Source organism: Penicillium roqueforti, assembly GCF_015533775.1.
Source record: "Penicillium roqueforti strain LCP96 04111 chromosome Unknown scaffold_42, whole genome shotgun sequence".
In the NCBI taxonomy this organism is placed as follows: Eukaryota; Fungi; Ascomycota; class Eurotiomycetes; order Eurotiales; family Aspergillaceae; genus Penicillium; species Penicillium roqueforti.
The window spans coordinates 141,093-162,833 of record NW_024067606.1 but is presented as its reverse complement, the minus strand read 5'-3'; the positions used below and the strand labels follow the sequence as shown (position 1 = coordinate 162,833).

At 50.1% G+C, this 21,741-nt stretch overlaps 9 protein-coding genes across 9 annotated transcripts; 2 read left to right on the top strand and 7 right to left on the bottom strand.

The window, feature by feature from the left end:
- Positions 1-223: 223 nt before the first annotated feature.
- rfeD (uncharacterized protein) lies at positions 224-2,055 on the bottom strand (the record flags this gene model as incomplete). The annotated part of the gene is made up of 5 exons (XM_039077397.1): positions 224-901; positions 956-1,369; positions 1,444-1,595; positions 1,673-1,841; positions 1,942-2,055. 5 exons carry the CDS (start codon positions 2,053-2,055, stop codon positions 224-226), a joined length of 1,527 nt encoding a protein of 508 aa, XP_038924889.1.
- A 2,195-nt stretch (positions 2,056-4,250) lies between these two features.
- Positions 4,251-5,252, bottom strand: LCP9604111_9171 (type 1 glutamine amidotransferase; the record flags this gene model as incomplete). Its single annotated transcript, XM_039077396.1, has 1 exon — positions 4,251-5,252. One exon carries the CDS (start codon positions 5,250-5,252, stop codon positions 4,251-4,253), a length of 1,002 nt encoding a protein of 333 aa, XP_038924888.1.
- A 1,217-nt stretch (positions 5,253-6,469) lies between these two features.
- LCP9604111_9170 (TauD/TfdA family dioxygenase) lies at positions 6,470-7,838 on the top strand (the record flags this gene model as incomplete). The annotated part of the gene is made up of 4 exons (XM_039077395.1): positions 6,470-6,772; positions 6,830-7,095; positions 7,154-7,414; positions 7,475-7,838. 4 exons carry the CDS (start codon positions 6,470-6,472, stop codon positions 7,836-7,838), a joined length of 1,194 nt encoding a protein of 397 aa, XP_038924887.1.
- Positions 7,839-8,193: 355 nt separating this feature from the next.
- Positions 8,194-11,013, bottom strand: LCP9604111_9169 (anaphase promoting complex subunit 2; the record flags this gene model as incomplete). Its single annotated transcript, XM_039077393.1, has 2 exons — positions 8,194-10,461; positions 10,522-11,013. 2 exons carry the CDS (start codon positions 11,011-11,013, stop codon positions 8,194-8,196), a joined length of 2,760 nt encoding a protein of 919 aa, XP_038924886.1.
- Positions 11,014-11,587: 574 nt separating this feature from the next.
- Positions 11,588-12,085, bottom strand: LCP9604111_9168 (V-type ATPase assembly factor PKR1; the record flags this gene model as incomplete). The annotated part of the gene is made up of 1 exon (XM_039077392.1): positions 11,588-12,085. The coding sequence occupies one exon, from the start codon at positions 12,083-12,085 to the stop codon at positions 11,588-11,590; it is 498 nt and encodes a 165-aa protein (XP_038924885.1).
- Positions 12,086-13,180: 1,095 nt separating this feature from the next.
- LCP9604111_9167 (sugar porter family MFS transporter) lies at positions 13,181-15,087 on the top strand (the record flags this gene model as incomplete). Its single annotated transcript, XM_039077391.1, has 5 exons — positions 13,181-13,703; positions 13,777-14,249; positions 14,301-14,646; positions 14,702-14,778; positions 14,842-15,087. The coding sequence occupies 5 exons, from the start codon at positions 13,181-13,183 to the stop codon at positions 15,085-15,087; spliced, it is 1,665 nt and encodes a 554-aa protein (XP_038924884.1).
- A 294-nt stretch (positions 15,088-15,381) lies between these two features.
- Positions 15,382-15,714, bottom strand: LCP9604111_9166 (uncharacterized protein; the record flags this gene model as incomplete). The annotated part of the gene is made up of 3 exons (XM_039077390.1): positions 15,382-15,478; positions 15,535-15,644; positions 15,712-15,714. 3 exons carry the CDS (start codon positions 15,712-15,714, stop codon positions 15,382-15,384), a joined length of 210 nt encoding a protein of 69 aa, XP_038924883.1.
- A 339-nt stretch (positions 15,715-16,053) lies between these two features.
- Positions 16,054-18,695, bottom strand: LCP9604111_9165 (uncharacterized protein; the record flags this gene model as incomplete). Its single annotated transcript, XM_039077389.1, has 3 exons — positions 16,054-16,542; positions 16,620-18,317; positions 18,378-18,695. The coding sequence occupies 3 exons, from the start codon at positions 18,693-18,695 to the stop codon at positions 16,054-16,056; spliced, it is 2,505 nt and encodes an 834-aa protein (XP_038924882.1).
- A 446-nt stretch (positions 18,696-19,141) lies between these two features.
- On the bottom strand, positions 19,142-21,313 carry LCP9604111_9164 (glycoside hydrolase family 15 protein; the record flags this gene model as incomplete). The annotated part of the gene is made up of 3 exons (XM_039077388.1): positions 19,142-19,354; positions 19,426-19,490; positions 19,549-21,313. 3 exons carry the CDS (start codon positions 21,311-21,313, stop codon positions 19,142-19,144), a joined length of 2,043 nt encoding a protein of 680 aa, XP_038924881.1.
- Positions 21,314-21,741: the final 428 nt, after the last annotated feature.

The window sequence follows — 21,741 nt, the reverse complement described above, 5'->3', positions numbered from 1 at the left end:
CCAAAAAACCCTGGCCTTAAAAATAAAACAAACTCCTCAAACCTTCTGTTGTTTTAATTTACTGCCCTATAATTTAAAAAAAAAAAAAAAAAAAAAAAGAAACCCAGAAAACCGGAAATGCCGATGGAATGAAGAATAAATAACAATATAAGAATGAACGTGTACCAAACATCAGTCGTAAAATGCGTAATGCCAAAAATGTAGGCTGTCTTAATGAAGTCGTTCACTTGATGTCGATTTGGAAAGCCTTCCATTTGCCTCCCACCGTTCGACAGCGAGGACACCCACGAGGACCAGGGTAGCTTGTCGGTCCTTGTGAGGCATTATTTAATGGTCCATTCCCCGGGGTTCGGAATGAAGCGGGCGGACTTGAAATGAACATGCCCACGCAGTCGCGGCAAACGCCACATATGCACTCCGTACAAGCATAGCACTCATTCAGTGCCGAGGGTCGTTTGCACTGAGCGCAAAACACCTGAACCTCCTTGTTGCGGAAAGACGCCGGAGTAGGGTTGGAAAATCGGTGATGTTGGCGCTGGGACAAGGACGGGATAAGATTCATAACTGGGCTAGAATCAGAGTTTATGGACGGCGCGACTCCCGAAACCGATGATGCAAAATTTCTACCCGATGCTGAAGACATGGAATCGAGCGATGATTCAATAGATGGGAATGGTTCCAAGTCGCTCTCACGGCTGCGGTGATTCTCGTATGGTGGTGGGGTCAATGATTTGTGCAAAGGCGAGGCGGCGTATGAATGCGGTGGGAATGGCCTATGTGAAGAGATCGGAGGCAATCCTGTGGATTGGAAAGCGGGTGGTAGCGAGGACCGATTTTTCACCCCAGAGGGGGCAGAAGTCACGCTGGAAAGTAGTGGGGCAATCGTTGGAGACCGACCAGCCTGAACTGGCGCATCAGTACCCAGAAAATTTTCCAGAATTGCATCAAAACTCACCTCTGAATATGGCTCATCGTCTACTTCGGTTGCCGACGTCGCCGCTTCAATCAAGTCCTCCCAGCGCTTGCCTTGCGCCCAGGCCGCGGTTTGCGGCTCTGCCGAAAGGGCTTTGCGGTCACCGAGGCTTGGTCGCCGGCCGAATTCCTTTGACTTGGGGCGATCCTGCTTAGGTTTCCGGGCCGATTGGGTGATGGAAGATTTGCGCGGGCGGCAAAATTTGTCTCTCCGCTGGATCGGCGGTAATGTGGATGAGCGACCAGGCGGGGAGTGATTGAGGATGGACGGGAGAAGCTCGCGCGGACGAGGCGTAAACGGCGGAAGGGATTCCTGCTTGAAATGGTCGCGGAGTGGGGGAAGTTCAATAGCCCCGCGCATGCGAGGATGACTCAAGTCGGTATCCGAATGGGTATCCTGGGGAAATGCAGGTCAGTGCCACTGTGGAGAGACTCAGGGGTCGAAGCCCACAACAGCCCGGAGCGACAAACCATGTCTGTATCCCAATCCGAGGCCAGTCTATGGTGATGCAGTTGTGCCAAAGCCACCGCCGCCGTGGCCGCAGCTGGGTGGGGTTCATCCAGAGCTCGAGGGGTAGGCGGGGAGCCGTCCGCCACATAGATGTCTCTTTCCGGCGCCACATCTGTGCATAGCCGTCAGTACGTGTAGCGACCAAGCAAGGCAATCAAGACACAAAAAAAACAAAAAACAAAAACTGACCATGAGGTCGACGAGGTTGAGCGGGTTCGGGAGGTGACAGCTGCACCCGTTGCTCGAGCGGGGTGTTCACCATCATCAGGAAGCTCTCCTCGGTAGCCGGGAGCTTCGGGATGTAGTGGTTCGGGTGCGCACGTCGAATGTGCTCCTGCATGGAGCGATAGCGTTTTTCCTAGAGCACCAACCGGATTAGTTCAAGTTGGAACTCCCGAGTTGCACGGGTATAGCTCTCGCACGCCGGTGATAGGTGGGGCTTGGGGGCGAGTACTCACACCGAGACATCGCTTGCGACAATTGGAACTATCATTGTTCTTCAAGGGACAGACCACCTCATTATTGGCATCGGTTACCGAGAACGAGCTGGTCAGTGAGCTTCGAGGAGGCATGGTGCATATGATCATCCGAGATCCCGGGAGTTGAGATAAAAAAAGGAGGGGCGAATAAAGAGGGCAGCCAAGCACAGACAGGGTTGATATGAACAAGAAAGGGAAATGCAGTTCAACATGCTCTGTGTGTAGAGAAGAAGAAGGGAAGAATTGGAAAAGGGTAAAAAAAAGGAAAAGGACGAGAGGGCGGCTCATACGGAGTACATTCAGAGAGTACTTCGAGGGCTAGTTGTGGGAGAGTCACTGGGGGTATTACGGGTAATTACGCAGAGTTCGCCTTATTCTATTTTTTACTCCGTGCTTCTTCGATTGGGTGAATATTTGGGATCTGTCGTTGGATTCCAATTCTGCTATTAATTCTCGTCCGGAATAGCTTCCCTCTCTACTTCTGGTGGTATAGTTCTGTAGTTGTGAGCTCGAATACCTGGCTATCGTGCCTATCGAGTATCGATAACCAAAAGAGGGGCGTGCAGCTTTGAGCTTCCCTGGTAAAGAAAACCCCCATTCTTGGAATTTAGCTTATTTACTTGTTAAAGTGGAATTCAACGATATACAAAGGAAATGAAAGGAAATGAAAAGGAAATTAACGAGGAAATTAACAAGGAAAAGGAGTGAAAAATGAAAGAAAAAAAAAAAGGATACGGTATCGTACAGAACTGGTATTTAAATACAACCGATTAGCACGGTTCGTCGGAAACCCCGGTGGAACACCGAAGCTCTTAGCGAATATCATTGAATTTATAAATTTTGTTATGTGACATCTATGAATGTCGATTTTTTTATTCGGACTATTCATAAAATAAACACATATCTAGCGCTGTTCTAATGCGCAACCCGGGCAAAAGGAAAGAAACCGAAATATGTCGCGATAGGCGCTATCAGCGGCCCCTCTGAAGCTCTCCCCAGCTCCTGAGCTTCATTCCAGAAGGGAGGGAAGCTCCGGGTGGCGAACTAGCGCCACGTTACAGCGTAATGTTACGTATGGTATTATTGGAGATTTCCATGGTTGTATTATGTTATTTCTAATTTTATACTTGGGTCGACCAATATTGGGGAACATCATGCGATAGAGCAATGGAAGGGGTAGAGCGCGTGACTTCTTATGCCCTACCTGAAATATGAGTATGCTTGAATACATACCTAGGTACATGTAGCCATTCACTATATTGTATATCTCTCTCGAGTATCCGATTCCCAGATCTTCCAAGTATCTGTCAGCTCTGACCCCCATTTATTCTTAACTCTAGAGGCATAGCTTTCTAGATTACCTGCCTAAATACCAAATACCAAACACCAATACCAGTACCTTACCAATACCCTGTATAACAAAATGCCGATGAAGAGCATCCAAAAGCAGCATGATTGGCCCCCAGTCCCCACCGACTCTCCAATTACCTTCATTCTCATTGGTGCAACTCCCACGCCATCCCGGTTCTGGGTGGCCGTGCAGGGGATCAACAGAAAAGTCTGAGATTTCCAGTTCGAGGTTTTGGTATGCCGTACGAGGTACATTGTATGAGCAATATCGAATACTAATAGTAGTAGTAACTATATTGAGCATACGGAAGAATAATGTAATAAGGCTGTTATCAGACTGCACTATCTATCCATACACTAGAAATGTCAAGCATGTCACGCTCCACTTAAAATGACAAAGTGGAGAGCTTGCGAGTCGACTTCGGGCGACTTTGTTCTGGACAATGTAACTTATCGGTATCGCCTAGATTTCATGTAAGGCGCCTTTAGCTTCATGCAGCTTATTGTTATATTCCATTGTACTACCCTTAATTCCATCCGAGATCTCGGATCTAAGAACTATGACCATTGTATCGCGTAATTCGATTTCCAGCCTTGTTCAGACCGCATTAATCCCTTCCTGCAGACCAGCATACCAGCTGCGTGTCAGCCATGCAGGGTCCAACACGATCACGGTAACCTAGTATGTCGTCACTAAGGGGCTGAGAGCTGACGAACTATTATTGTAACTCGTAACTCCTATTCGTGTCCTATGCTCAGTATCATCTGAAACCCTTGGCGCACGGTTTGCCTTCAAGGGATTACCCTGAACAAACTCGCCCGCCGAAACGCCGAAACGAAACCAGCTCGGACACAATACCCAACAACTGATAGAAATATATAGCTAATAACGCCAAATACCATTACTCTTCATGTCTACCCGACCGTAAAAAAGGCAATCAATCCAGCGGAGGCGTAATCATCCCAGTATCAATACCACACATAGAATCCACATCCTCCCCAGCAAAGAACAACAAAACCGCCTCAGCAGCAGCCTTAGAATCATCATCATCCTCAAACCCAGGAATGCGCGAACGATAAATCTGCTCCAGATACCCTCCCACAACAGCCGCCGACCACCCCGCACGACGTCCAAACTCCTGCGCAAGTTCCCCAGTGGCAAAAGTATCTAATTCAAAGTGCCCCTGGTACGTCAGGACTCGGCCGGGGTTATAAAGACCCTGGATAGCGCACTGCGCACTATTCCCGATACTGGACCACGGTTCCGGCAGCGCGACTCCCGCATCGTCCGCGGCAGCTTCGGCCTCGGGTGTCGGCACCACCGCGTCGCCGTGAATCAGCTGGATGCGGAATGGGTGCTGAGCTGTGGCGCGTGCGAGAGGCGGGAAGTGCGCGGTAAAGGAGGGCTGGAGGGTGATGGGCTGGATGCCCATTTCGAAGCCGGCTGGGGAGTGCTCGACGTGGAATGTTGATATTGGTGAGTGGATGGGGTTGGCGATATTGCTGAGGAGGGCTTGCGCAATTATCTGGTGCCCGAAACAGGAGCCGAAGAGCTTTATGTTGGGGTAGTGGGTGTGCACTGTTCGGATGAAGGATTGCATTGCATGGATCCAGGGCTGGTCTTCATAAGCCGAGGCTGCTGAGCCCGTGATTAAGATTGCGTCTATTGGACTCAGTGGTCCGGCGTGAAGCTCGGCTGGCGACTGAGGTTTGGTTCGTAGGGTTTCCAGAGGAGGCAGAGACCCGCCTACGGCATCGAAGGCGGTTATATGGATGGCGAGAGGTCCGTTCCGGAGGGTTTCTGGGTTCTTATTCAGGCGTTCGGCAGCTGCTTGCAGAAGGACGCGGAAGTGCGAGCTATATAGACCCCGCGCTTTGTATACTGAGAGGCATGGAATGTCGGCGTCTAGCGCGGCCACGTGAATCATGCGTTGGGCCATGGGCTTGGGTATCTATTCAAATGGAGGTATGTGCTAAACGAAAGGAATGTATAACTCTACAAATACACAAAAATGAAAACTTCGATATCAAAGGGCGTTCGTGTCCCCACGCCCGATAAGGATTTGAGTAATCTGGTGGGGCATCCCAAATAGGAAAGCCAATCCTTGTCTGCAGAAAGCTGATGAAGAATAGCAAGACTGACATCAAAAGAGATCAAAGTCATTGTTTATTCGGAAATGGAAAGCTGGGAGAATATCGCAAAAAGGAAAGAAGGCAAAAGATGAAATCGTGTATCCAAAGACCATTGATAGGTATCAAATCAAGAAGCACGAGAGCAAGCACCATATGCAAAGTTCGAAGGCTAGATGTATATAAGAATGAAAGAATTTCGAGATATATTCAGGGGCACAGCGTGCTTTATCAATTGCAACATTCGAACCTTGCGAGTTAAAATCAAGGAACGGATTACCATGTGCTCTCCGAAGCCCTAAGACCAACTATATTTAAGGTAAAACGGTAGAACTCAAACCTCTCGCCCGATAGATTCTCTGCATGCATTGCATGAGCTACAAGGATAATAGATCTGTCTAGAGCACTTCCTCTCTGGGAACAACCCGACCACCCGGCGCATGCACGATTGTCGGTACGATCGGCTGTGGTCAGAATATGTTGTGCTAGAAGACAATGGATAAGCTTAGTCTAGCGGCCTAGTCTATCGGCCGAGACTCTGACTGGCTGCGCAAGTGGATGTCAGAGATGTGCATGTATATCGAATATGTACTATGGTGGTGAATAAGTAGATCCTAGACTCCCCAGGTACCGTGACCTTGTTTCAACGTCAAGTACTATATCGCGACTTCACAACTAGTAATTTCGCACATTCAAGTCTTTCTACATCCTGTCTATCTTCCCATTCTCGTCAATAAACCTATCTCGAAAATATCTTGAAGCCAAATTCGTGATCCCCCACTGCCATCACAACATCCTACCCCGCAAATTGCGCCATATCGGCTCTTCCACCCCCAATCAGCTTCACTTCTTTGGTGGCCGCACTCGTTTTGTTATACAAGAGCAATTATCTGATCTCGTCACGCCATATAATCCACTACATTGCTCACCGTCGACAATAGAAGTGACAGAATATAAATAAAAACCAATGGCCCTTCATTTAGTGCTTCATCTGTACAACATACCTCCTCTCTAAAAATCATTCATAATGGCTCCCGCTGCTATCTCCCCTCTCCCAACTGCCCCTCATGATCTCAAGGGGCCCATCTCGTGGGATTTGTTCCCAGATGGATTGAAGACCACTGGCCAACATCCCCCGCTATACGACCAGCTCGTCCCCTTCGAAAAGTTCCCTAAAGAAATCACCGGCCCAACAGTGTGGAAGGCTGAGGAATACCGCGAGCACCCAGAAAAATGGACACATGTCTTCACCGAGGCCCAGATCGATGAGCTGAGCAAGGCATCGGATGCTTTCATCGCATCCAAGACCCCGCTGACCGGAATCTCAAAGGTGAGAACAATTCACATCTAGGAAACTAGAAACCCAGAACTAATCATACTTCAATAGACCAACTTCGAACTCCCCACTCTCGCCGCCTACCTGCACGACCTGCGCGCAGACCTCATCGACGGCAAGGGCTTCATCCTCTTCAAGGGCTTCCCTGTCCAGAAATGGGGCAACCACAAGTCCGCCGTGGCATACATGGGTCTCGGCACATATCTCGGCTACTTCGTTAGCCAGAACAGCCGCGGCCACGTCCTTGGCCACGTCAAGGATCTCGGCGAGGACTCCACCCAGATCGACAAAGTGCGCATCTACCGCACCAATGCTCGGTGAGTTTCTCTAGTGAATGCGCAACAAGAAACGAACAATCAACTAATCCCTAACTAGCCAATACTTCCACGCTGACGACTGCGACATCGTCGGTCTCCTCTGCATCGCCAAGGCCCTCGAGGGCGGCGAATCAGACCTCGTCTCCTCCCACTCCGTCTACAACACCCTCGCCGCAGAACGCCCAGACGTTCTCAAGACCCTCACAGAGCCAATCTGGTACTTCGACCGCAAGGGCGAGACAAGCAAGGGACAGGACGAGTACATTCGCACCAGCGTGGTGTACCTCGAGCCCGGCGAGAACGGCCGTGTCTACACAAAGTAAGTTCTCCCCCCACCCATATCCCATATCAATATTTCAGCATCTAACAATAGAAACAGATGGGACCCGTACTACGTCCGCTCCCTCACCCGCTTCAGCGACGCAGGAATCATCCCCCCGCTGTCAGAAGCTCAGCAAGAAGCCCTGCGCGTGCTGGAAGCAACCTGCGTGCGCCTGTCGCTGCACATGATTCTCGATATTGGTGATATTCAGTTCTTGTCGAATGCGCACGTCCTGCATGCCCGCACTGAGTACACCGATCACGCGCCTCCTGCCCCCCGCCGCCACCTTATGCGTCTTTGGCTGGCGACGCCTGAGAGTGAGGGTGGCTGGAAGTTGCCCTTCTGGGATAGTGATGAGAAGAAGCGCGGTGGCATCCAGGTTGATAATCAGGTTCCTGTTGCGCTTTTGGATGCGGAATGATGCTCGCTTTGGTTAGGTCGTGGCTTATAGATTTGAAATGATACCTTTTTCTTCTTTTTCTTCCTTCTCTGAGATGTTTGGGATTGGGCTTTGGTGGGGTTTGTGTAGGCGGGGAGGTGGTGGGGCTCGTCTATATATATCTCATGCCAGAACAGTAACTTCACTAACATGTTGCATGTAGACAAGAAAAAGGGGCGCGTTAGAGAAAGACTAGATACTCCACGGCTTGGATCTACCTAATTGAGGTAATCTATCACTCGTAAATCATACATGTATTCTTTAATGGGTATTCCGTACATCGGTTCCAGCAACGCCAAAGATAAAAAAGCTCGCATGCGACGCCCCGTTGCCCATGTTAATGAACGATCTTATAATTCCCCCCGTTTACAATCTCCAATTTGCCCTTCGAAACCATACCACTCAAAAACTCGCGCAACTCCTCGTTGCTGAACGGGAACCCGCCAGGAACAGCTATCTTCAGCATCATGACAATACGATTCAGAGCCATAGGCCCTTGATTCGTGAGCATGCCTACGATAAACTGCCAATGCACATTCATTTTCTCCATGGCAGCTGCCTCGGTGGATTCCTTCGCTGCGGCGGCGGCTGCTGCTTCGGCGGCTGCCGCTGCATTGGCCGTGTCGCCTGCTTCGCTGTCTGAGCCGTCGCTATAGTCGCCCGTTCCGTGCGCATGGTGTTCCTCGTCTTCCGTGGGGAGGATTTCCAACACGCGGAAGGTGTCGCGGTGTACTTCAGTGAGAATGCGCTTGCTAACCCAGAAGAGACAGGCACTGCGTACTAGGGGAACTGTCATTTCGAGCTCCTCGGCGAGTTCCGGAATTGTTCTTGTGGCGGGTTCGCTCGAGTCAGACTGGAAGGCATAGATTACGGTTGCTTGCCAGGTTGTCACTTCGTCTGTGAAAGTGTGGTTCTCTAGCTCTAGCTCGACGGTGACCTGACCCAGGCCGTTGCGCCATTTGAGCTTGCGCGAATCCTTGCGCTTTTCGAAGCAGGTCGCGTACCGCTCTTGCAGTTTGGTGATTTCGTCGGGGACCTTGAATTCTTGCTCTTGGAACTCCGGCCAGAAGAAGCGTGACAGAACCTTGGCGTGGAGTTTTCCGACACCTGCTTGCTTACGATATCCAGACAATATCTGGTCATTCCGCACGGTGAGGTCGAGACGCCGCGAGTCGGAAATATCTTTCAGCATCACCTCGCATGCCTGTAGTGCCGAATCGCCGAATCGGATCTTCAGGAGCTCTAGTACTGTAATTTCTTGGTCGTAGTTCTGGCGTTTTTGGATGAGGCGGTCTGCGAGGAGAGTCTGCATTTCCTTCACAAAGGTCTCCTTGGAGTCGAATAAGCTAACAAGACTGTCAATGACATCTGCACTCTTCGATTTCCTGTAGTCGGGAGCGGCATCAACTGGATCGGGCAACCAGTATAAATCGTCATAGTCTAGCTCGCTCCTGTTGTTTTGCATAGAATGCTGGTGGACCTTGCTTAGCTCTGCCGCCAGTTCTGCCAAGTTGTCGCCGGTAGCTGTCGGTCCGTCGGCTGTCGCGGGGTCCGCCAATAGACCACTAACAATCACCTTGACGGTGTCATCGCGGTCTCTCAAGTACCGCCGGATCGGTCGAGCGATGCGATCTAGTAGAACACCCTTGGGGTCCAAAATATGGAATGCTCGAATGATTGAGATGTAAACCTGCAAAATCTCGACTGTAGAAGCACCGGGATGCAACAAACGCTGGAGCAAGTTAATAGAAAAGAAATGCGTCACATACATGCGTGCTCCAGACGAGTTGTTTGTGAAGCGTCGCAGATCCTCCACCGCCCCGCCGCTTACGGGCCAATCAACAACCACGTCGAAAAGCTCGCTGACTCGAAGCTTGCCCAGCCGAGCGATACCCATTGCTCGCCACTTCTCCACGTCCCTCAAGCTCACTTCCATGGCCCCGGATTGGGTTCCAGCGGGATCAGAATGGATGATGGCTAGAACCTGCGCAGCGAGCCGTGCATAGACATTTTCAACCCATTGCTCCAAGTGCTGTGGCGCAGTTGAAGGCGACTGCCATTCGCCGGCATATGCAGCACGAATGAAGTCTCCCATCATGATGTTCATCACATTGGCGAACACCTTCTGGGCCTGGTCACCACCAAGTCCGACAAGCTGCAAGCCGTCGAGAAACGCCAAGAGCCGATCCCGTGTAAAGGTCACACAGTCATCTTCACCCTCGACCATCATGTGTAGTTGGGCTTCGGGTGATTCTTGCCTCCACTCTTTGTACGAGACAGAGTATGCTCTTTCCATCTCCGTTCCATCGAGACTCATTCTGTCCGCATCGGAATCTTCGTCCAGGGCATCGATGCCTAAGATAACCGCGGCATCTCGCGTAAGCTCTCTGGCCAGAAGCGGTGAAATCTTCTTCCATGGTAGGCTGTATTGAACTACTGTATGAAAGGCACGCTGTAGTTGAGCCAATTGCCCTCCTCCTTGGTGGTGAGTAGCTATTAACGGAAGTAGATAGTGCACGACGGGAGCGAGATAAATTTGACGCGCAAGCTGTAAGCAGTCCACGATTGTTCGGAGCAGGTCTTCTTCCCCCGTGGAATTTAACATCTATAAGACCGTTAGCACAGACAGACCAATTGAATTCAAAACGACATATAACGTCCATACCTTAGACAGGCCAGTCCGGAAATTGACTAGAAAATGCCTTCGAATATCATTCCCGTACCATTCGAACAATGTCCATGGAGAGGTTCGCATAAGATACTCCAAAGCCTCGGTCGTCTCCTTCGACGGAGGGCTGAGCCGGTTCCATTCTTTCAACGCCTGACTTCCATCGGTATTCCGGAAGCTGTAAAGCAATTCAAAGCCCAGGTTGGGCACAGATAGAAACTCTTTTACCGTCTGCCGCGCCTGGTTTAATGTGTCTTCCTCTGGGGATGCAGCGTCCGTCAATCCCCCAATCGTCGCGAATGAGGTTGATTGCGAGTCTGTTTTGAAGGTTGACGAGGAATCGGTTGATTCTCGGAAGGATGCGACTGGTGTCTGTTCGCGTTGGGAATCCGCGGTCGTGTTCGACGGATGAGCTTCGAGAGCCGCGGGGGAGAAGACGGAGCCGCAGACGCGCCTACGTCCCACATTGAGGGGTACGGTGGAGAGCATTTTGATCAAGGGACATCGGACATGGTGGGATGCAGCTAGTGTGTCTGGTTGCTGCTGCGATCGTGTTCGATGGTGATGGTTGCCTATGTTATGTTGCGACGGATTTCATTGTTTGGCTGGGGGAAGGTCACGTGGATGCTTTCTAAAGATTCAGCTCCACCGGTTCTGTTTACTTTGTTTTGTATGAAGTACGAGTGGATGGGATGTTTTGAATGTTATTGTTAATGAATGTGTTCAGAGAGAAGAAGGATATCACGCTCCTAGCAAAATCAAAACCAAGCACGAGCTGCTGTAAATTGCACCATCTACATAGTATGGGGTATCGCTCCGAAACAAACAGACAAGAGGGCATTGCGTATATACGAATCCAAATCCATAATCAAATCCAAAATCAAATCCAAATCCCAGCCAAGGTACACGGAAGGTCGACACTGGATTGTATCACCATGAACGCGTCCTACGTATTCGTCGAGATGTCCGGGGCCTGGGTGAGCGTGCAGTGTGCAACAGTGTTCCACCGAGGCGAGTGTAAATATCCCGAAGCAAGTGTGTATCCTTGAGTACCACATATCACTCAAGATTGAGTATCATCAACCTTCTCCCACTCGCTATCAGTGCTCCCATAGCCCGACCCATCCCCAGTGCTGAGCCGCTTCTTAGGATCGCGCGCCGTGGGCATCAACCCGGACGTTGCACTCCCAGTCGCGACAGGAGCAGACTTATCGTCTGTCTTCCTAGCGACAAGGACTTCGGTTTCAGTTTCGCTGTCGGCGCTTTCTCTTACAGCGGGACTCTTCCGCGTTTTCGCGTCACCCTCCGACCCTTGTTTTTCTTTCTCCGCTTCCTGCGCCTGCTGGGCCAGTCGAACCTCGGCAGCGAACCAGTTGATGGACCACCATAGTCCACCGCTGATGATGGACAGGGCGACGAAATGGAGGCTGTAGGTGGCTAAGAGGAGGACAAGGAAGATAAGCTGGAGTGCGGCGAAAGTGACGTTGGTCGCAATCAAAAGGGTTGGAGTGGGTCCTGGGGTAAAGATGCTCGACCACAGGTCTTCCATGAAGGAAGCCATGATTTCAAAGTGAAGTGGGAAGTCCGAAGGTTGCAGGTTGGGAGTGGCGGGGGAGAAGTCGGGAACTGGAATCCGCAGGGGGGAAAATGGTTACCGCAATGGACACCGCTCAGGTTGGAAAGTGGACAACGAATTCCGATTTTCTATCAAAAAGAGCTAGATTGTAGATGTTGGAAAGCCTGTTCTCCTCTTTTTTTCCCCGTGGGGTATCTGGTTTGATATTGACAAGGTATCACAGGGATTCTACTATTATACCTAGTGTCGCGATTCATCCAAAGGATCCTATCATGCCTATGTCTTACTGTCTCACACGACACTAACTACCATCACGGGATAAGATCGGCTCACAAGTCACTTGACTTTCCGAGTGATGTCCGGCCCGAGGGTGTTAGGGCTCGGTTATACGGTATACCTTCGATGCTGGTATTGTCCAGAACATTCCATGTGATAGGTGATGGCGATCTTTGGTTGAATGCCCGAGTGTGTATGAACTAGCTATACCTATAGACACGAATACGAAAGACTGTATAAGCTTATCAATCTAATAGAACAGGACCTAGAGCAAATCGGCTGTACGGAGTATGCCCTATGACTCCTTGGTCTATGCCGATTCCGTATGCAAGATGTCTCGGTCTGGCCAAGCCCAAGAATGGTTCTGGGGCTGAGAGAAGTCTATCTGTCAAAGGCCGAGTATAGGCTCAGAGGAAGACAAGCGTCCTTGTACCATGCCAATAGCCGCCACCAATTGACGACGTGCTATTATTTCTCTTCTCCGTGTTTTCCCCACAATCCTATAGCGCCGATCTTCCCCAAACCCGCTGGCCGAACCGTCTAGCACTCCGTCATCTACCCCAACTTGGTTATCACGCCTTTGTCTCATTGGCCTTTTGGACCGGGGACCCCCCCAGACTTCCTATAGGTCCCGATATACGGAGGGAACCGACCTTGTACACTACCCCGGTTAGGTTATTGGGGGAAATGGGTATAAATATCGCCGGAATGCCTCCGGGTAGAGTTTGAATAGCAGAGCGTTCTTCCGCTTCAAAGAAACATAACCTTCAAGTTTCTTCAAGTTTCTTCCAGTTTCCATTCAAAATGACTGATGATATTCCTAAGAAAGATCTATCCGATGAACCAGTGGTAGAGGGCTTCTCTCACCATGCCGACGACATTAACTCAGACCGCGAGCCCTATGGCCCACCCGGTCTGCGCGGTCTGGTTGCCAGCCCATTCGTGGTCTTGTGTGCCGCCTGCTCAACGCTAGGTGGTTTACTTTTTGGTTATGATCAAGGTGTTGTGTCGGTGATTCTGGTCATGGACCAGTTCCTGACGGAATTCCCGCGGATAGATGAGCATAACCCGGGCTCGGGATTTGCGAAGGGATTGTTGACGGCCATGATTGAGCTGGGCGCTTTGATTGGTGCTCTCAATCAGGGCTGGATTGCGGATAAGATCTCGCGGCGGTATTCGATTCTCGTCGCTGTTGCTATCTTTACTGTTGGCTCTGTCCTTCAGACTGCTGCCATCAGTTATCCCATGTTGACGGTGGCCCGGCTGATAGGTGGCCTCGGAATCGGAATGTTGTCGATGGTTGCACCATTGTACATCTCCGAAATCAGTATGTGATTTCTTTTTTTTCCCCTTCCTCACACACATATGACATGAATACTTATTCCGGTCTCTCCTATTAGGTCCCCCCGAATGTCGTGGTACCCTCTTGGTTATGGAAGAATGGTGTATCGTCCTCGGAATTGTCATTGCCTTTTGGATTACCTATGCCACACGATACATGGACGGTGAATGGGCCTGGCGTCTTCCTTTCCTGCTCCAAATGATCCCGGGCTTTATCCTCGCTGCCGGTGTATACGCTCTTCCGTTCTCGCCTCGCTGGCTAGCTTCAAAGGGTCGCGATGAGGAAGCTCTCGACAGTCTGTGCAGACTTCGTTGCCTGCCACCTTCCGACAGACGCGTTCGTCAGGAGCTTATGGATATCCAGGCCGAAGTGCGCTTCCACCAGCAAATGAACCGGGAAAAGCATCCAGAGTTACAAGGTGGTGGCACAAAGAACTCCATTCTGCAGGAGATTTCGTCGTGGGCCGATTGCTTCAAAAAGGGCTGCTGGCGTCGTACCCACATCGGTGTCGGACTCGGATTCTTCCAACAGGTGAGTTCTATGTACGTGGAGATAACCGACACATGCTAATCATATGGATAGTTCATCGGTATCAACGCTCTTATTTACTACTCCCCAACTCTCTTTGCCACGATGGGTCTCGACACAAGCATGCAACTTATCATGTCCGGCGTTCTCAACGTTGTACAGTTGGTGGGTGTCACTACCAGTATCTGGACTATGGACGTCGTCGGTCGTCGCAAGTTGCTTCTAGGTGGCGCAGCCCTGATGGCCATATCACACATTGTTATTGCTGCGTTGGTTGGAATTTACTCGGATGATTGGCCGTCCCACAAAGCAGAAGGGTGGACCAGTGTGGCCTTCCTACTCTTTTATATGCTTGCCTTCGGAGCTTCCTGGGGTCCTATCCCGTGGGCACTGCCTTCCGGTACGTATCTTTATTCTCTTATGGTGTTAGACAAGCATCAATCTGACAGTTCTAGAAATCTTCCCTTCTTCCCTTCGTGCTAAGGGCGTTGCGCTTTCAACTTGCTCCAACTGGCTCAACAACTTCATCATTGTAAGTTTCTCGCTACCATTATTCGGTCGCTCGGTGTGTCAAGCATACTGATTATCTCTGTAGGGTCTCATCACCCCGCCTCTCGTCCAAGACACCGGCTACGGTGCTTACATCTTCTTCGCCGTCTTTTGCTTACTCGCCGGAATGTGGACTTACTTCTTTGTGCCAGAAACCAAGGGCCGAACCCTCGAGCAGATGGACCATGTGTTCAAAGACAATTCTAGCGAAGAAGAAAAGGCTAAGAGACGTGTGATCGAGAACGAGCTGATTCGTGCCCAGTATGAGAACGCACACCGGGAGTTTGCATGAACGAATCTGTCCCGCCATGTATATAACAATTGAACACTAGCGCTCTCTCTCAGATACCCATGGTTTTACCTTAGCATAAATAAGGAAATTCTACGATATTATGACTTGCATGAGTGAGCAAATAATTGATTATCAACCCGGTACTTGCCCAGCGTGGCGAAGACCCGAGCCGACATCCGCGAAAGCTGAAAAGTCCGGGGGAACCTCTGATCCTATGTTGATGAAGTACTTCGGTAACGACTGTTGCGAGACTGCCAAAATGTTCTGATATGTGGGGGTCTGTCCGCCTCGAAATCATCGAAATGTGACAACATTTTCGAGACCGGTCATAGCTGGCCGTGTTGCTAGGAAGTGAACAGCGCCAATGTAGTTGCAGCGTTTCTCGGGCTCCCTGTCCGGAATTAATTTCCAGTTGCTCGTTGCCACCATGGTAAGCCACCATCCTACCATCGAAAGTTGATAGGGCAGAAATTTGAATGAACTATGGCCGGCACAAGGCCATCCAATTCGCTAAGTTGATATGATTCCCCGAGGAGCCACACTTGTTTAGCTCTCTCCTAAGAGAAAAGTACAAGCGTCAATATTGAGAAGCCAAGATAATTCAGTCCATGTCATGTGACTTACCATTCTTTTCGCGATGGAGGATTTTTTGCACGAAGAAACGCTATCACGAACCAAGAGCGAAAGTCCCAGCGAAACGAACTTAGCAAAGTGTATTTCTAATTTGACGATGTACTACACCCGATTTATTGGAATCCGCTATGTACCACTTTGACCCACTTAGAGTGGCCCACTCAGCACAACCTTAACTCAAAATAACGTGTCATTCCGAGGTTAACAAATAACCTTAGTGCTAAGCTAAAAAGCCATGGTATCTCCTGTTCGTAGGTGCAAACTCTCTGTACCCCTTTAAACGCCGCAAATGGTCCGGACAACTCCTGATATAGAATGCAAGCCAAGATGAGATCATAAAACACCATGACGCGCCTTGAAAATTGATACCTTCTCGTCGTAGAATAGAATCTCCTGTAGCCGGTAACGAATCCGCGAATCACCCTGTTCTTCGTCAGGTTCAGTGTCGTAGTCGTCCGGGTCACTGGAAAGGAGGTCTGTGTCAGCTGCCCCCGAGGCATCGTCGGAATCATCGCTGTCTCCTTCAGAATCGTGATTGGGGTTGGCCCACCCTTCATCCTCATCTTCACTAAGCTCCGGGGAATGTTCAATCGCGGGGTTGTCGTCGAAATCTAGTGGGTTATCGTCATGTCTTGCTTCAAGGATTTGGTAGCATTTGATGTGGAGACCAATGTAGGCGATCTTCAAATCTGGACGTATGCTGACGATGTCCAAGACTTGCAGCGCAAGCTCTTTCAAGTCCCGATGGACACTATGATGAATGTGTGGTAGATACAAAGCATGAAGCTGGGGCATGTTTGGCAATCTCTGGAGGAAGAAATGCTGCAGAATCATCATTAGCACAAGCACAAGCCCCCAGGTGTGATCAAAGTATCCAATGCTGGTGATCGTTTTCTTACCCAATCGCGATAATGCATCGCTATTCCCAGCTCTTTCAGCTGCGGCATCTTTCCACTTGTGACAAATGATACCATATCGTGGGTGAACATCCACTTGTGCCATCGTATGCCTGAATATCCAGCGCCGATTATACGGTCAGTGGCGTCAATCAACACCTTTCGCAGACTCCGCCTGTGCTTTCGCAGAATGTGCTTGTAAATAGCGTCGATATGCACAGCAGATTCATGACCTGGGGCTTCATGCAAATACACACTCTCCAGGGTATTCGGAGCCAGCGCATCTTTGATGAACAGTATAAGATAAGGCGAAACAGTGTCCGTGCGAATATGTTTCAAATTTAGTGGATATTCAACTGAGCTGGCGTTTGTTCGACGCTCTGCATCATGTGGGCGTTTTGCCGGCGTCGCAGGAGGAGCATACTTCCGACGGAGAGCCCTCCAGAGCTTTTCATGATCATCGCATCGCATGATAGTGAGAGTAGTCAATCCAGTCCAGTCAACGGCTGGCAGTAGGGTTGGCACAGAAAGAGGTACGCGTTCTAGCTCGAGTACTTTGAGATGAAGTATCTCATAGTCGGATTTGTAGGGAGGTGGCTGTGAGCGGGCGCTCCGGTTGGACAAACCAGAGCTTGGTGGGGACTTCTTGTCCTTGGTGGTGCTGGGAGGCTGCTCCTCGCTATTTGGAGTCAATGGAGCCGCAATTTCGGTAGATTTTAGTGACTTGTTTATCGATTCGTCAGAGGGCATCGATTTATCTTCAAGGGAGGAAACTATAGCATTATCCTGTTTTTTGTCAAGGTGCCGCCGCGATAAGATGCCAAGTACACCATCAGCTCTAGGCCAATTCGTTGAGCCATCAGAGTCCTTCCCACACAACAGCCACGGACTCATATGGGCCTTTTCGGCAATACCAATGCGGAGTTCGGACAGACGGAAACGTGACCGCTCAATGAGAATTGCCAGTTCTTCCACATAAGCGGGTTCATCTATGTCAAGAACAGTCACATTCTTGAGTGGAGGTAGTACTGACAAGGAGGGATGTTCCACGTGTTTGTATTTCTGAAAGAGCCTCGTTGCCGCCGCCGATGAACTGCGTAGAGCATTCTCCGAATTGTCATGCCAGCGCACCCAAATGCGCTCCAGGCGACAATCGTGTCCTGGTCTATCTGCCAACGACGCAAGCGCGAGCCAAATTTCACGTACCACTCCAGTCGGCATGTCCCAAACGAAGGCTTCGAGATTCACCATCCGTGCAACTGCTAAAGCGACTAGCGTCCCTAGCATCTTGCCCACTTCTTTGGTCACCGAGTATTCTTGTACCCAACTGAGCGGGCCATTTCCAATAGAGAATGTGCGGGTATACTGTGCATAATGATTGCCTCGTCGCGACCGGAGGCGATCTCCGTTGTCCCCAGGGTCCGGGTCGGGCTGAGGATGAGGCTTATTGCAACCGCAATTCACGCAGCTATTTTTGACCTTGTCAGATTGAAACAGCGCCGGCTGATTAAATACATCCTCGCCCATGACCAATGTGGACAAACCATAAGACAGAGCGTCCACCCCCGAGTAGTCATCCGTTGATGGGTTCAGCGACTCGGGCCAGACGATGTCGAAACGGGAGTACATGTGCGGAATGGCTAAGAAATGAAGAGAGGAGCATGTAAGAGCGAGCGAGGTCAGATCAGTCGTATGGGTCACCTATGGTACACCAGAACTGTAAGCTATCTATTCATGATCTGCGGGGAAGACCAGTGTTACCTCTTTGATAATCTCCTTTAAAATATCCAAAGGTAAGTCCAGTAGCTGCAGAGGCTTTTTGGCCATTTCAAGTTCTGGGGGGGTTTGAATTAGGCCTTCCATGTGGGGTGTTGTTGGAGTCGAGTCCTGTCCAGAGGATTGATTCAAGTCCTCTTGCTCCAAGTGCAACTTCCCCAAAGCCAGCGTCAAATTTTGCTTGGCAGGGCCTTCAAGCTCCCTTGAAGCAGTGCTTGGGCTGGAAACAAATTCCTCTTCATCCGATGACAAGGCAAAATCGGCGTTAGGCTTATCAGCCCAATCCAAGCTGGCGCCTGCCATTAGACAGGTGGGGATCCCTGTACGCGCTCACGGAGGTAATAAGGCACAAAGGGTCGGTGGCGAAGAACATCTCCAGCTAGAAGCTGAAGATAACAGCACCCTAGCAGTTCCTTTGTTTGGATATGTTTGTCTTGAACAAAGACAGTCAAAGATGATGAACAAAGAGAATCTGGGGTAGCCACCGGCCCTGGAGCTCCCGTGTGATCATCTAGTCCATTATGTAAGCATTTGTCTTCACCTCCAGGCTGGCCTAGGCCGATGATCTATATTTGCTACATTGCCTACATTGCCTACATATGTACGGAGTGTTGGACAAAAAGGCACAAAGTTGTATTTTTTTTCTATCTGTAAGCAGAAAATTATAGAATTGCATCAAACAAATTTTGGGGTTCAAAAACAACAGTATTATAGTTAGTCTATCGTTGTTGCCACTGAGAGAGATGACTCTATTCGCCGATTCGTCCACTTCTTCCCAGATTGATTGCAGCGCTAATACAAGCCAGGTGGCTGAAGGCCTGTGGAGAGTTGCCCATCTGCTCACCAGAAATGGCCACTTCTTCAGAAAACATGCCCAGGTGATTCGCGTAGGACAGGATGTTATCGAAGTGCGCAAGTGCGAGTTTCCAGATGTTTGGAATGGCCACATCATATTTGGCAGCCTGTATTTCCAGATTCAGTTCAGGTTAGCATAGTTCAGTGTTGCTTTTTTAGGTAGTTCCATAGAACCTACACGAGCCATGGCTTCGACAAGCCAGAAGGTTACCATGATGAAGGCACCCTCACCCCCTGTCATACCTGTGAAACGCGAGTATCAGCACTTGTTGTAGAGTTCTAATAGACAAGCGATACCTACCGTCGTTGGCTTTCTTGTGGTCATATCGGAACACCATCTTGGCGCTGGACAGACCCTCCTTCTCGGGGCTTTGCAAAATCTTCTTCAGCGTGCTGATGAACCGCGGATCATTGGGCGCTACGAAGAATACCAAGGGTGCAATCAAGATGGACGCATCCAAGACCTCGCGACTCTCATAACTCTGGCAGAAATGACCACGCTCTTCGTTGTACCCTTTGGTCATGATTTCGTCGTACATCTCGTCACGGACCCGGATCCATTCAAAGCGATCCGGGCATGGTAGGCTAGCACGCTTCTCCGCAAGGCGGATTCCACGATCCAGGGCTACCCACATCATAATCTTCGAATAGATAAAGTTTTGGATCTGACCACGCGATTCCCAAATGGACATATCCTTCTGGTTCCGAACACCGATGACATAGTTAATCATTCGCCGGATAGCGTTCCATTGGTCATAGGTGATGGGGTTTCCGTGCTTGTTACACAGGTAGATACTGTCCAACAATTCACCGTAGATGTCCAGCTGCGTGTGGAAAACGGCAGCATTGCCAATGCGAACAGGTTTGCTGCCTTTGTACCCATCGAGGTGGTCCAATTCCATCTCGGGAATGTCGTACTCACCTCGGATAGTGAACATCAGCGGCAAGAAGGGCCTTTTGCTGTTGGGTTCCTGATCTTGGCAAGCATGCGGGAAAACCCGCTCGAAGATGAAGTTGACATACGCTTCCGCTTCTTCGCTGTAGCCCATTTTGAGAAAGACATATAGCGTGAAGGCTGTGTCACGGACCCAGGAATATCGATAATCCCAGTTTCTGGAGCCTCCAACATTTTCGGGAAGCGAGAACGTGGGCGCAGCGACAATTGCACCCGTGGGTTTGTAGGTCAACAGCTTCAGAATTAGGAGACTGCGCTCGACTGTCTCTCGGTAATGACCACGGAAGGCACACTTGCGTGTCCAATCGGTCCAATAGTCGGAAGTTTCCTCCTCCATTCGCGCGAGGTAGGCTGCCATGGTGGCCGAGCTGGGGACAGCCTTCTCGGGACTATGCAACACCAGATGAAGGGTCTGGCCCGCCGACAAACGGATCCAGGCCACCAATCCGCGGCCACGGAGGCCCTCTCGTTCTTCCAGTTTCAAAGACGCCGAGGGGAAACCAAGCTTATCTGGCTCCCGTGAATCGGCAAAGATCTCGAGTTGCAGCCGCTCTGTCTCACTCTCGAAGTGGACAGTCTGCAGCCGGTGCTTGTCCAAGTCGTCTTCTAGCTTTGCACGGGTATTGTGCGAGTCTCGTGCATAATTAAAAGCAGGGAATAACTCCACTTTCAATTCCATTGAGCCACGGCTACACTCCAGCTTTCTGATCAGGCCCGAGTGCTGCAGTCCTGACTTGAAGCGATTGGTTCCCGGTTCATTGCAAGGACAGTATCCTGACAACAACCGGGACGACTGCGCCGTCTTTTTAGGTGTGACAGGAAAGTAGTCCAGCAGCGTCGCGACGCCATCCTCATCAGTCCACCTGGTTTCAAGCAGGTTCGAGTATGGAAGATACCGCTGCTTGCTGTGAGCATCTACTACCGTCTTGTAGGGCTTCACGGCGAAGAAGCCTCCTTTCTGGTTGTCCAGCAGACGACAGAAAACGGTAGGAGAGTCAAAGACTGGCCAGCACATGTAATCCAAACTACCGGCCTTGCTGACCAGGGCACAGGTGTGCATGTCCCCGACCAGGCCATAGTCCTCAATGGCATTGTACGCAGGTTCAGTCATGATGGCAATGCGAGCGAAATATCTAAGAGATCTGATGCAAGTTCAGAAGACTGGTGAAGTTTTTGATGAAGATCAAATGCTGTTTTGCAGCATCAACCTAAAGAAGATGGAAGAGAATAAGATGAAGATGAAGAAGATGAAAGCAGAGGTAGATGCAATGCCCCCCGTTGTCACTTGCGATCCGCATCCTCCGACATATATTATTCCCGAGACACGACATGATGATGATAATGGTTGAATCTGAGGTCATGGCTATGCTGGGTGGATTAGGGCTTCTTCTTTTTCATAGGAGACAAACTTGATGAGCTCGACGAGAGACCGATTGCCGTTTCTCAAAGAGACTCATATTGAGACTGAAAGCCCAGCCTTTCCCGTCACCAACGAACTATGTCAATCCGAGGCCACCGCGGCAAGTGAAGTGTTTGTGG